Source organism: Stegodyphus dumicola, chromosome 11 (assembly GCF_044657685.1).
Source record: "Stegodyphus dumicola isolate Sdum_Otavi_A_Nest chromosome 11, ASM4465768v1".
Lineage (NCBI taxonomy): Eukaryota > Metazoa > Arthropoda > Arachnida > Araneae > Eresidae > Stegodyphus > Stegodyphus dumicola.
The window spans coordinates 134,756,951-134,770,342 of NC_140778.1; the positions used below are offsets into that span (position 1 = coordinate 134,756,951).

At 31.3% G+C, this 13,392-nt stretch overlaps 1 protein-coding gene across 3 annotated transcripts in view; it reads right to left on the reverse strand.

The window, feature by feature from the left end:
• The window catches only part of LOC118198188 (outer dynein arm-docking complex subunit 1-like), a 39,777-nt gene extending 26,401 nt beyond the window's left edge, over positions 1–13,376 (reverse strand). Inside the window, exons 1-3 of one of the 3 annotated variants that reach the window (XM_035369808.2) lie at positions 12,960–13,376; positions 3,906–4,068; positions 468–657 (exon numbers count right to left, since the gene is read on the reverse strand). In XM_035369808.2, the coding sequence (XP_035225699.1) occupies positions 468–657; positions 3,906–4,063 (348 nt within the window). In that variant the 5' untranslated portion in view covers positions 4,064–4,068; positions 12,960–13,376. Of the gene's footprint in view, positions 1–467; positions 658–3,905; positions 4,138–12,959 lie in introns of all 3 variants that reach the window. The other 2 variants (XM_035369807.2, XM_035369809.2) reach the window with 2 other exon arrangements.
• Positions 13,377–13,392: the final 16 nt, after the last annotated feature.

The following is a 13,392-nucleotide window of genomic DNA, read 5'->3' on the forward strand; positions in this document are numbered from 1 at the left end:
TCCTGAGCTGCATTTGAACCAGAGTGCAGTCACAAGCACAGTTCTACACTGCTCAATTTAATATTCTTTTCGAATGGATATTCATATAACATTGCCATTTTTCATCCATTTTTAAATAAAGTACCATATCATGTCATTAATACAGACTTCTTTTACGGTAGGATACTCCACTCTTGCTATTCTGCAGAAGGCAGGTTCCAAATTTTAATCATCCCCCCCCCAAAAAAAAGGCAGAAACAAATACAGTAACAGCATTTAATTTATAATCTTTTTCATAAAATCAAAACATGACTTATGAAGAATCAATCAACATTACATCATATGAAAGGGTAGATGTTATACGTGTGTTTCGACATCATGGCTTATCCATAATTGCAGCTAAACTGAGCTGCTTGGTGATAGTTTTACAGTAAGTGAATTTTGCTTCATGTCTATGAAAAAATAATAATTATATCATAAAATTTTACTTCGTTCTTATATTGCTCAAGAGCTTTTGCTTGCTTCTTCACTTGTTCTTCAAGGTTCACCATATCTTCCAATGACTTGAGAAAATGTTGAAAATTTTTATTTCCCTTGTTTGAAAAGCTTTCAGAATCCTGAAGTCTTAGTTGCAAGGTTAACTCAGACTTTTTCTTTTTTAATTCTTCTAGAATTTCCCTAAAAATGAAAAGTTACTATGCTAACTATAAGATTATAGCAATTATAAAAGGAAATTAAAAAAGTTAACACAGTAAAGGATATGAAATAATAGTGACATGAAATAAAGGATATAAAAAAATAAAAACAAACTTCAATTTTTTGATAATTTGGTACCTATTGAATCTAATATTCTTTCAGTTAACTTTTATTAATCGCAAAACTCTAAGAATTCCGTGTTTTTTTTTACTAGCAGCATTTAAATTAGCTGTGAAATTTTCATGTGCACACAGTTATTAGGCATATTTTTAAAATATCTCAGAAATATAATTTAAAACTTGATTATGAGATAATTCACTTCCGATAGCGAAGAAAGTGACACAGAGGTTACTGAAAACGAAAAAATTCCGATTGACAAATTAGTCGGTATTCTCGACACAGCAATTATAGGACTTGAACAGCGGAACTTTGTAACTGAAGAAGAAATTATGTCTGTTTATAGAATTAAAGAGAAAGTATTATCACATAAAACGAAGCAACTTAAACAACTTACATTGAAAGAAATGTTTAATAAAGTAAACAAATAAATATTAAGTTTTTTTTTTTTTTTTGTAAATTTTGAGACCCTTTAGATCATAATTGTTCTTTATTTCATAAATTAGGGTTTCATATTTTTAATTTTATAATTTCTGCATGCCATCTTACCAGATTTAAACTGATGATCTATAATCCGGAAAAATCGATAATCTGGAATCACCGAAGTCCCGACGAGTCCGGATTAACGATTCATTTGTATTCATTATAAGTATAATAAATACAAATGAAGCAGCAGAAAACATAAGGAACTTTCACTGAATTCCATAAGCAACATTTTATCCTATGACTTTTTGTCATCTCTCATGTAGAAGGAAAAATCCTTTTTTTAAAAAAAGGTCATTAGATTTTTTATTATTATTATTGGCATGCTGTTTAACATGCAGAAATTACCAATGTGTGCTGCTTGACAGTCTCCAAAGAAGTGAATTCCAGGCCATTCACTGATTTTTAAAGTGACTTAAAAAGATGAAAATCCGACAGGGCAAGATCTAGTAAATATGGTTAGCACAAAACATCTCAGCCATACTTGGTAAGTTTTTGTATGAAATTTATTGAAATTGAAATTTGAAAGCCAATACCTCAAAGACTGATCAATTCAATTTGGGACACTCTGATCCAATTTTTGCTTTTAAAACTGCCAACTGGGAACAATATTTTTTCAAATTTATTATCTGATTTGGTGGCAACATTTCAAAGTATACAATTATAGTAGAGTGCCAGGGTATACAAAGCATTATTTCTTTAGGATGCAGCACTTCCCCCCTCCCTTGATGCTACTAAAGGTGGCTCTTTGGGCTTATCCCATGATGTTTTTCTTTTTAACATTATTGCACTTCTCATTGCCAATAATGAGCTTTTTTTTTTTTTTTTTTTTTTTAAAAAGAACTTTTTTTTTATCTTTTTGCAATAAAAACACAAGCCAGAACCCAAGGAATTATATTCTGCTCTGTTAAAGTATGAGGTACCCATATATCAAAATAGCTTACATACATAATCTTCTTGAAATGATCATGTACCCTTTGGAATATTTATTCTGTCTTATAGTTCTTGAATTGTAAAACTTAGATTTTCAGTGACAGTTTCTTTTAATAGGTCTTTGTTTACAGATGGATGTCCAGAGTGTGCATCATCTTTGAGGTAAAAATTTCCACACTTTTCAAAACAGCTTTGAGTCATGTCATCAGAAATAGCACTTTTTCCACATATATTTTACATATAAATTTTGCAAGCAAACTAACTAGCATTCTTTTCTTTTTTAAAAAATAAAAGAACAGAACATGATAAAAATGAACATGAGTTTTTCATTCTTAGCACTGCTTTGAAGCAAAAATTATGCCACAACACATGCCAGAATTATACATTCTCAGCAGAAAAGACTGTATTTAAACATCGCTTTCATCAAGATCATTCTGTATTAATAATAATCAGGGACAACACTAGAGGCAGCATGTTTGGTACAGTCATATCAGCAGCAGAATTTAAGGATGGTAAATTTTTTAAGACTTTACAGATGTAATGAGCAGCAAAACTTTGCGATGGCGACAGTTTTAGAATTTAGGGAGTTTCCAGACAGCTGAATTTAGAACTCACAGAAACTGCACCAAGTAGAAAAATGCCTGGTACTGGCTCAGTCTGTAATAAAATAATTAGTAGAAAATAAATACAGTATTTTTCTGCAAAGGAAACAACTGCTTTAAATCTGTTCTTCAAAGCAATCACCAAAATTTTCTCCAGAACAAGAGGGAAAAAGAAACTTTTAAGTAAGTTTATTGCTTGATTTTCACTAAAAATACTTAAACATAAAATAGGTATGAAATTATTTTTTTTTCCAATTACAAGACATCATTCTACTTTTTTATAAAAAAAAATTATCAAACTGTACTGTGTTAATATACTAAGTGACAACAATATTCAGCTTATATTTCTTTACTCAGTTACTTTCATATCTACTAATCATTTGCTTTATAAGCACCCTAAACTAATCATACTTACACTTAGCGTTTAATACAGTCAAATACCGAAATTCTGTTGACCTGAAATCCGCGTTGCCTTTCAAAATATAAACATTCAGTTTATAGGTTCCGGAAACCGCAATATTGAGTACAAAATATCGAAGAAAAAATACTTATCGAATAATGACATCATAATTACCGAATAATATTGAGTCATAATGGAAATACCAAATTATTGACATCATGATAAAAGTTTCTTCCCCTCTATTCTGCATCGAGGTAAAAAAGCAGACGATTCACCCAAGTCTTCTTTCAAGTTCACGATTCACGTTATTGTATTTTCTGAGCTTTGTTATTTAACGAGATTATTTAGTGCTGCCATTTTTTTTATCTGGCTATTTTGTGGATAAATTAAGAATATTTTAAATTTCAGCACTTTTTAATACAATTACAGATAAGAAACGCACTCATGATTTTGCTGCTTGTAACGTTGAGAAACGTAAACACGCTGCATTGACGGTAATGCAAAAAGTGCAAATTCTGCAAAAGATGGTGGCAGGTGCTACTCCTCAGTTTATAGCAGAATCGTATGGAATTGCGACACAATTGTGTATGATGTACAGAAAAATAAAGAAAAGCTGTTGAAATTTTACAGCAACAGTGATTCTAACACCGGAATCCGAAACCGGAAATCTTTTATATATATACAAAAGAAATTACCATTGTTGTCGAATCTGTTGTTGCATCTTGGCGTGAGTAGAATGAGAGAGAGATTCTTTCTTTCTGGCTTCATAACACAGACGACGATACTCATCCTTCATAACAAGAAGTTTTTCTTTGTTTAAATCCAGATCACTTGGTCCTGATGAGTTTTCCATAATTTCTATTAGAAAAGAATATTTTTAAAAGCTAAAAATATGACCGCTTGATCTTGATGAGTTCTCCAGAATTTCTGTAAGAAAACAATATTTTTAAAAGTAAAAAAAAGTATCATAGTTTACAAGTAAATTCAAAGTAATTAAAGTCCATACTGTTACTCAACACTTCGTAAACATTAATAAAGTGCACAAATATATTAATTATATATATAAAGTATTATTCTTATATCAGTTCTAATATATAATAAATACCATTATTAATTGGTTTTGATAATAAATACAGATAAACTTAACAACAGCGAGCTCACATGTTGCAAAGTTGGCAGTAAAATACAAAAAGTTAAATTTTATGTTATATGCCTTCTTCTATATAGATATAACCCATAGATATATTCCATTGCTGATATTGTGAAGTATGGTTACCAAGGAGCTACTATTTTATGGTCTCCTCCACTGATTTTAATTAAGTTCAAAACCTTAAAATTTAGAAATTAATATTAAAAAGAGTTAACAGTGAGCCCTTTAAAAAGGAATAGTACTGAGAATTAACACTCATATTTAAAGACTGATAACTAGAAATAAAAACTTCAAGTATACTGGGGAAAAATGATAAAGAGGAATATGTTTTTATTAATAGCACAGCAGCAAAAAATTGTCCATAGTGCCTATAATAGAAATCCTGCACTGCAAACAACTCCAAAATTTATCTTCTAAATGAAACTTTGATTCATTGCTGATTTTTTTTTTAGAAAATTCAGATGAATTCTATGATTAAGCAACTGCATTTAGCAAACACCATTTTTAACATATTATTTTGGAAATCAATCATTTCCAGTTGAAGGTCTGATAAAAGCCCCTCAATTTTACAGTCAAATGGATTTTGAAATATGGAAATGTCTTTTCTACTTGCATCAAGATCCGCAAAATGCTGTCGTAATTGTAGTATAAGTTCACAAAATATATCCTACACAAATGTTTTTGGGAACAGATATTTCATTAATATTTGAAATTTTTTACAGCATGGAAAATGATCAAATTTATTTAATGTTATTTGCATTTCAAACAATGCAAATTTTTGGCGATATGCCTTTATAATAGAATATATATCACAAGTACTGTTTTTTCCTGTAATTTTAAACTGAATTTGTTAAAATATCTCATGACATCAGTGGCAAATACTAATTTTCATAGCTATTCACTGTTCAATAACAATCTGATTTTTCTCTTTTAAAAAAATATCTATGGCTTCTATCAATTAAAAAAATCTCAAAAAAAAAAAAAAAACTTTCCCATTGTTCAGCCATTGAACAGCTTATAATAAGTCAGGACATTCAGCTTCAGTTCCCAATGGCATAGCTAGTGTGGGGCAAGGGAGGACACCTATCACCGGGCGCAGCATCCAGTGGACGCCAAATTGATGTAACGGAATTTTAAAATGAAACTTTTTTATTCTTGGCACACCGAAAGTGGTGCAAAATCTTCAGTTGTCCCTGGGTGCTGAAAACCTTAGCTATAGCTCTGTCAATCCCTAATAAAAACTTACAAAACTGGTTATGGTTAAGTCCAAGAGAATAAATGAAGTTTACTACTGATACAACTAGTTTAATAAGGCATGACAGATAGCAGTGTTTCCAGAAAGAGCTAGCTGCTGAACAATACAATGAATTACCAGAGGTTTTAAATATTTAGCATCTTCACAAGCCTTAAAAATTTTTCCAACTAATCCTTTGCTGATTTCACACATACTTTTTCAACCATCAGTTGTGACACATTTTAAGCGATTCCATTTTAAACTGTATTGTGTTAGTGTTTTATCGATTTCCTTGAATATATCTTCACTTATATAGCTTTCACAAGCAGATTACTCATACACACTAATTCTTTAATCACTTCTAATTCAGCACTGACCTCTCAAATATATATCAGCAATTGGGCAGTATCAGTAACATCTGTTGCCTCATCAGGACTTAATGAAAATCATATCATTTAAAAGTTTTTGCATTTTCTTTTTAGTGAATCTTGATGTGCCTTAAACAATTTATTTGTAAGCTGACTTTTACTTACTGCTTCATTATCATTTTTTAGTTTATGAATAAATTGCATTGCGATGACGCATTCTGCTTTAAACTTTCAAATTTTAATGATCATTCATTTTCTGTAAGATATGAACACCATGTCACATGCATATTTTGGTAATGATGACATATATTGTACTCTTTTCAGACAGCTATTATGCTATAGCATATTGAATATAAAACTTTGTCATTTAATTCTATGGAAAAATAACTAGCACTCCATTCTACTTGAAAAATTGAAAATAATAACCCCAAGTGGAGCTACTTGTTTGTCATTTTTTTTAAAAGCACTTCCAACCTGCAAATGTTCGTGCATTGTATGCAGCGAGGTCTACTTTTTTCTTCTTATACCACGGTAACATACCTTATACCATGTTTCTTATACATGGTAACAGTATGTACTAAATAAGATATTGCACTGTACCTTGACAGACGATACCATGCACACCACTATAGCAGAACTGTCAACACGCTTTCGCTGCATACAATGCACAAACATTTGCAGGTTGGAAATGCTTTTAAAAACAATGACAAACAAGTAGCTCCACTTGGGGTTATTATTCTCAATTTTTCCCCTCAAGTGTAACCATTGCAAAATAATGCTCAAGTTGTTTTAGTTTTCATGTAAAAAACAATATCATCCCACAGGCTGGATTAAAAACAAATGGCAGGGCAGACTTGGTCAGAGAACCATAGTTTGGCGATGCCAATTTTATACTGACATTATGCTTGGCAACAATTACATATTCAGCCAATTGCACTGCAGAGTGTTGTATATGTTGACAAAAAGAAATTTAACATAAATTTCTTTCCATAAGCAAAAAATAAATTTTATAAATGATATTCATAGGCTAAAAGATTATATTTAGCATTGCTTGTATTAAGAATAACTGATTTGTTGTTCCGATAAGCCTTATTTATATGTATGAATTAATTTATTCGGGACTTAAGCGTATGAGGTAAATAGATATAAGTATAATAAATAACTAAATACGTACAGTAATTAAGGCATAACTTCCTTAGTGTGTGATAAAAGCAAGACAAAATTTAATGGAAAAACTTGTCTTTTGTTGTCAGTCTTATGATATATTGCCAATAATATATAGCGGATGCTCGCACGCAAATGTGAAGGTTTTCAGTTAGAGCAAAACAAAAGCGAAATTTTCAAATTTATGAAATTTGTGAAGAAATGGTAATAAATGAAGATAATATAATAGAAGTATTCTATTGCAATAACAATGCCTCAATAATCAATTAACTAATAGATACTGAAATCCGTAGTATGGTCAGGCCCGCGCACAGGCTAATCGGCGCAGTCGTACAAATTTCCAGCAAGCACCTTTATTTAGTGACGATATTAAAGGGACATTGCTTATGGTTAATATTTAAAATGAACCATCATTAACCAAAAAAATCTTAAAGGTTTCAAATTTTAAATTACGTCCAAAGAGGCATTTTTTAAACGTTTTGTGTGTTACCTTTATTTATTTATTATCATGCTCTTTGCACTTAAACCATAAAATTCAGTTCAACAGCAATGTCGCAAAATAATTTTAAAATGAGCATATCTTTAGAATTTCCCATACACAGTTCCAGCTTTTGATTCTCAAGTGCCTGAAGTGGAAATGGAAGAAAGTGAAAATGTGACTGTTAGGTTCGTCTGTTCTGAAAGTGAAATTACGAAGTCACAGTTAGCAAGTATTGAACCATCTGAATGTTTATTTGATGCGGAGATGGGTGAAGCTGATGTACAGCTTAAAAAGTGTGCTCCAGTATTACAGGAAAATTCGCCCACCTCACAAACTGGGTGTGTGCTTCATACTGCAGGTTTTGCAGACAAGGACTTGATTCTAAACCTGGATACTTCTGCTTGTAAAGGATAGAATTCTATTCATGATTCTAATGCAAACATCGGAACTGGTTTTCAGGAAATAGAGATAAATAAGCATCTACCAACTGCTAAAAATACCGAGGTGAACTGTATGCATGCTGCGAATGAACTACAGAGTGGTGAACAAACTGTTTCACCTCTTCCTGTGGATGACAAGTCTGAAAGGACTGAATCTTCAGACTGTGATATGCAAAACAGAAATACATCTGAGAACTGCAGTGGAAAAGTATTTGACCTGGGTATATTTTAATGAAAAGACTGAGAATGAAATTCAATCTTAACATTAATTTGTGATTAAAATTGTGATGTGTTTAATTTGTGTATGTAACTTGTACATAGGGTAAATATTTGTTTCTTTAGTTATCTGTATGTTTTAAAACATTTCAATTGCATTGAATTTGGCTTCTGACCAAGCGTTGTTCTGCCCGGGACGTGCAGTCCTTGGAAAGGGGCAGTGTTACAAAATATACAGGCACGGTGAGAATAGAAGGTTTCTCTGCAAAGAAGGTTTAGGGTTGCCATAAAATGGCAAGGGAATGCAGTGTTGCCATATTTGGCGAGAAATCTCCATTTGGCGACAAAATTGGCAATATGCCGTAGACGGATGGAGAACCTTCTGGAACGAATGGTTACTGGTTTAGCCCAGAATGTTCTCAAACACAAGCCGAAAGCCATATAAACCCTCCCGGTCCGCAGTCAGTTAGTGTGTCTCATCTAGCTAGTCTGCTTGGAGACAATCTAGTTGACAGCCGACCAGCGAGTGCCGAGTGGGTCGTCGAGTACATCGAAGAGTCCTTTAGTGTATCGTGGTTAGTGCATCATTGAGAGAGTGTGTTAAGCTCCGGGAGCAAATGAACTGAAGAGTCGGGAGCTGTGCTCTGTGTGTTGTTGAGTGCCTCGCGAGTTCTAGAGTTGAGAGTCTTGAAAGTTCCGAGAACGACCGGGCAGAGTCAGGAGCTGTATTCTGGTGCTTTGCAGTGAAGCTGTCTCCACCGTTATTGCCTGATAGTGTGAGGCTGTGTCGCTGATTGTTCCAGCGAGTGTACAGATCTTCGACGATTGTAAAACGTGACTTTGGAGCTATCCTGATTAATATTGGCTAAATAATTACTTTGCAATTATTGCGCAAGTATTAAGAAACTTATTTCGATTTCAATGAATTTCAGTTCACTTATTAAATATATATTTTATACATATATGTATACACATAAATGTGATATTTCATACTATATTATATACATACATTAGAATACTAGTTAGGGCTAGACTGAAAAACCTCCAAATCACAACAAAATTATTTAGCAAGTTGCCAAAAATACTTGGAGACATTCACTGAATCTGTGGACAGCCTTCATCAAACAGAAGAGTAGACAAATAATGGCATTTTTCTGATTCCAACACCACAATAATTTCAGTTAAGCAAATTTTCTTTAGTGTGTGTGTGTGTATGTATAGACAAAAATAAGAAATTTAGAACCAAATACAGAAAGAAACAAAAGAAATGAAATTCAAAACAAGCAAAATTTAAAATTCCTTATAAATATGTAAAAAATCAACCAACAGTCACTAAACCACAGAAATGGGAAATACAAAAATTACAAAAAATATGTAGGAAGAGGAATGTGATAAAAATCTGATTCGGTGCTATCAAAAGGAGGTAGATTGGATTCAACTGATCTTCTTTCTGAAACTGTAATATACAGTACAAAGTCCGTAATCCAGACTCGTCGGGATTCAGCGATTCCGAATTAAGGGTTTTTCCGGATTATAGATCATCACTTTAAATCTGGTAAGATGGCATGCAGAATTTATACAATTAAAAATATGAAACAGTAATTTATGAAATAAAGAGCAATTATGATCTAAAGGGTATCAAAATTTGCAAAAAAAAAAAAAGCTCAATATTTATTTGTTTACTTTATTAAACATTTCTTTTAATGTAAGTTGTTTAAGTTGCTCAATTTTTTGTGCTAAACAAGCATGCGTAAACATTAAACGCACATGCATAACATTAAACGTGCATGCATAAATGCACTACGCACATGCGTAAAGCATACAAAAAAAAAAAAGTTTATGGCTTTGAGGTCCAGATTATAGATCATTCCAGATAATGGACGTCTGGATTACAGACTTTGTACTGTATATATATATATATATATATATATATATTTGAAGGGTACTTATGTATTATCGCATCAACAGGACAAGTAGTGTAATTTAATGCCAATTATATATGACTTTGTCCTTTAGAATTTGGCAGTAACAATTGGTGATTGGTGAAAGTTGCCAAAATTTCCGCCAGTGGGCGAAAGGTAATAATCAAGTGCCATATAAAGTTTTAAAATTCACAATTCAAAATTAGTCAAACTCATGAAAACTAATTAATTAATTAATTATGCAAAGTATGTGAGAACTCTAGTTCAAGAAAAGTGCATTTGTATTACATGTTCAAAATAAAGGGTGTTAAAATGACTGTTTCAGAATTCACGGAATTATTATTTCAAATTCTTAGGGAGTTTTAGAGATTTGTGACTGATCTACAAACATAAATACCAATCTGAAGACATACAAAATATGATGCTCATTTAGCTATGTGCTAGTTATTTACATTCCAATTTTATAAAAAATGGGTTGGAAATCTTAATATATATATTCAGATCATTAATTTTTATAAAACCGTTAGTGTAAATTCAGATTGCAAAATTTTTGCCAAACTATAAACCGTGAAACGTCTGCAACATTTCATGATTCATTCTATGAATATTATCCTTTTCTCTTTTAGTAAAATTATTGCTCTGTTGATAATAGAGGAGGTGGACTGGCTTACAACATTAAGAAATGAACTCAAGATAAAGTTAACACTTTTGATGAGAGCATTTGTAATCACTCACTGAAAAATTCATAACTTAAAACCAATATTAATACAACTTACATTTTAATTTTATGTAAATTTTTAAATTCAAAATCTTAAGCCATAAAACATATATTCACTGAAAATGAAAATATCAATAAAAAGAACTGAATAAAAAGATCAAAAGGTAATGCATAGCTGTCAACCTTGAAATATGAAAAACCAGCATGTTATCGGCAAGATGAAAAAGTTTCCGTCATAAAGACTGGTATTTAAACAGCATTTATTAATTGAGTTTGAGTAATTACTTATTTTAGTCTGCATTTTCACAAACTTACATTCATTAAGATGATATTTGCATTATTAAAGAAAATAAGAAAGCAAAATATCTTAAATTATAAGCTAATATATGCCAAGTAGTAAAACTTCTGATGACCGGATTTATCCGGTCATTTTAATGCTTACAGTCTCTAGAAGTCTTACTACAGACCTGGTTATTGATCCCCAAAACCGGGAGATTATGTAAGTTTTTCACACTGCATGACAGCATCATTTCAGAATTCAAAATTAATTTTAATTAATTTTATAATGCATGATTAAATTTATTTGACTCTTCAAGGAGCATAAAATATATTAAAGTAAACATATTCTAAATTTTATGTTCTTTGGTTAACTTCCTTTTGTGATTTCCTTTTTATGCTGAGAAAATACTAAATACAGAAGGAAACCTTTAATTTATCAAAGTACTTTTAAACATGATAAAAATAAAATTAGCAATTAATGTACATACTATATAAACTTAATAATAATGTGTAGGTAAACTTATAATGTAAAATATAAGTACAAATATTTACCGAATACATATTTGGTTAAATTTTTTGCAAAGTTTTATGTTTACAGCAGATTAAGACAATTCAGATCAAATAAAATTTGATAATAAAAGTACGCTGAAGAACATTAGGAGTAAATGAGTGTAGGTGAAGTACAGAATCATCCATTTATTTGGCACATTATGTTTGGTGTTTTTTACAAGAGTAAGAAGAATTGGATTTTTATCAATTTCCTTTGACTTTTTAAGTGAAAATACATTGATGTGTACATGGACAAGGTCAAGGGAGTGAGCGATGCCGAATTTGTGCAATTCTCTGATTTTTTTTTTTTTTTAAGTGAAAATAGGTCGATGTATACATGGATACCATGTTTGTGCAATTCTTAAAATGCGCCAAGCAGTGGGTGATTCTGCACTTTCCCCATATTCACAATAAAATTTTATTGCTGGAAAACACTATCATTAGCAAAGACTAAAAAAAAAAACCCAGGAAAATTCATGATCTACCAGGAGATATGTCAAAAAATGGGGAAAGTCGGCAGCTAAGAAAATGGTAATTTTTCACAAACTTTTAACAACCTAGCCATTTCTTATATAAGTAGACTACTTGAAACAATGAGCAGATAACTTGAAACAAAAAATAAGCCTTAAAAACATAACGGTACTTTTTTCAACATGTGAAACATATCCAAAAACATGAAAAATACTGTTGTTCCTCATACTGGATTACTTAATTATATTGAATGACCCTTCAGTTCTACATTTACTTTGAAATGTGAGTTAACAGAAGTGGAAACACATTCCTTTTACATTAATACAATAGCAATAAATAAAAATAAATTTCGAAAATTAGAACAAAAATAAATAAATAAATAAATAAAACATGAGAAACCTGAAAATCTTTAATTAAATTCATTAATAATGTTATCATATGCAATGAAAATCCTGTCAGCTATCAAAAGGCGGATTTTAATGAAATTCACTGATAGCTAAACTTTCATTGAAATCTTATAGTTAAACTTTAATAGTGGATATAGATACTTAAATACATCACAGCCTTTTTCTTTCAGCCGCTATTCCTAAACAAGTCAATTTACGTTAAACTTTGGTAATTGGGGTATAGACCCCTTTTTCTTTCAACTGCTACTCCTAAACAAAACACATATATGGGAGAGGGGTGGCAAAAATTAAATTTTAGACTGGCACTAGTTTAATAGATAAAGCTTTTATTAATTTTGAAGGCGACCTACCAAGGGCTGAGAGGATAAAAGCGATGAACACCAGGAATTCAACACCACGAAAAGGCTTGTTGCATGCTAGTTTTTGAGTTCCTATATATTGTGAATAACAGCCCTTCCCTTTAGTAAATCCTTCCCGAAAGCATTCTGTTCTGTGGTAGACACTTGTCGCGTTCTTTAGAATAATCAATAAGAAAACGAATTCGAGGGAATCAGTTCTCCCAACTCCCAAGAAATCGAAAAAGTTTTCTAATTAACAAACAGCTAATTACTGATGAATTTTTGATAAATTTTTGTTACGAACTCATCTTGCATTTCTTTGATGAAATCAAGGAAATTAATAACATTTACTCGAGCAAATTTCTTCAGCACTATTTTAATACATTCGATAAAATAATAATAAATTTATGTTTGTTTACAATTGATAATAATTAATTCCATAGCT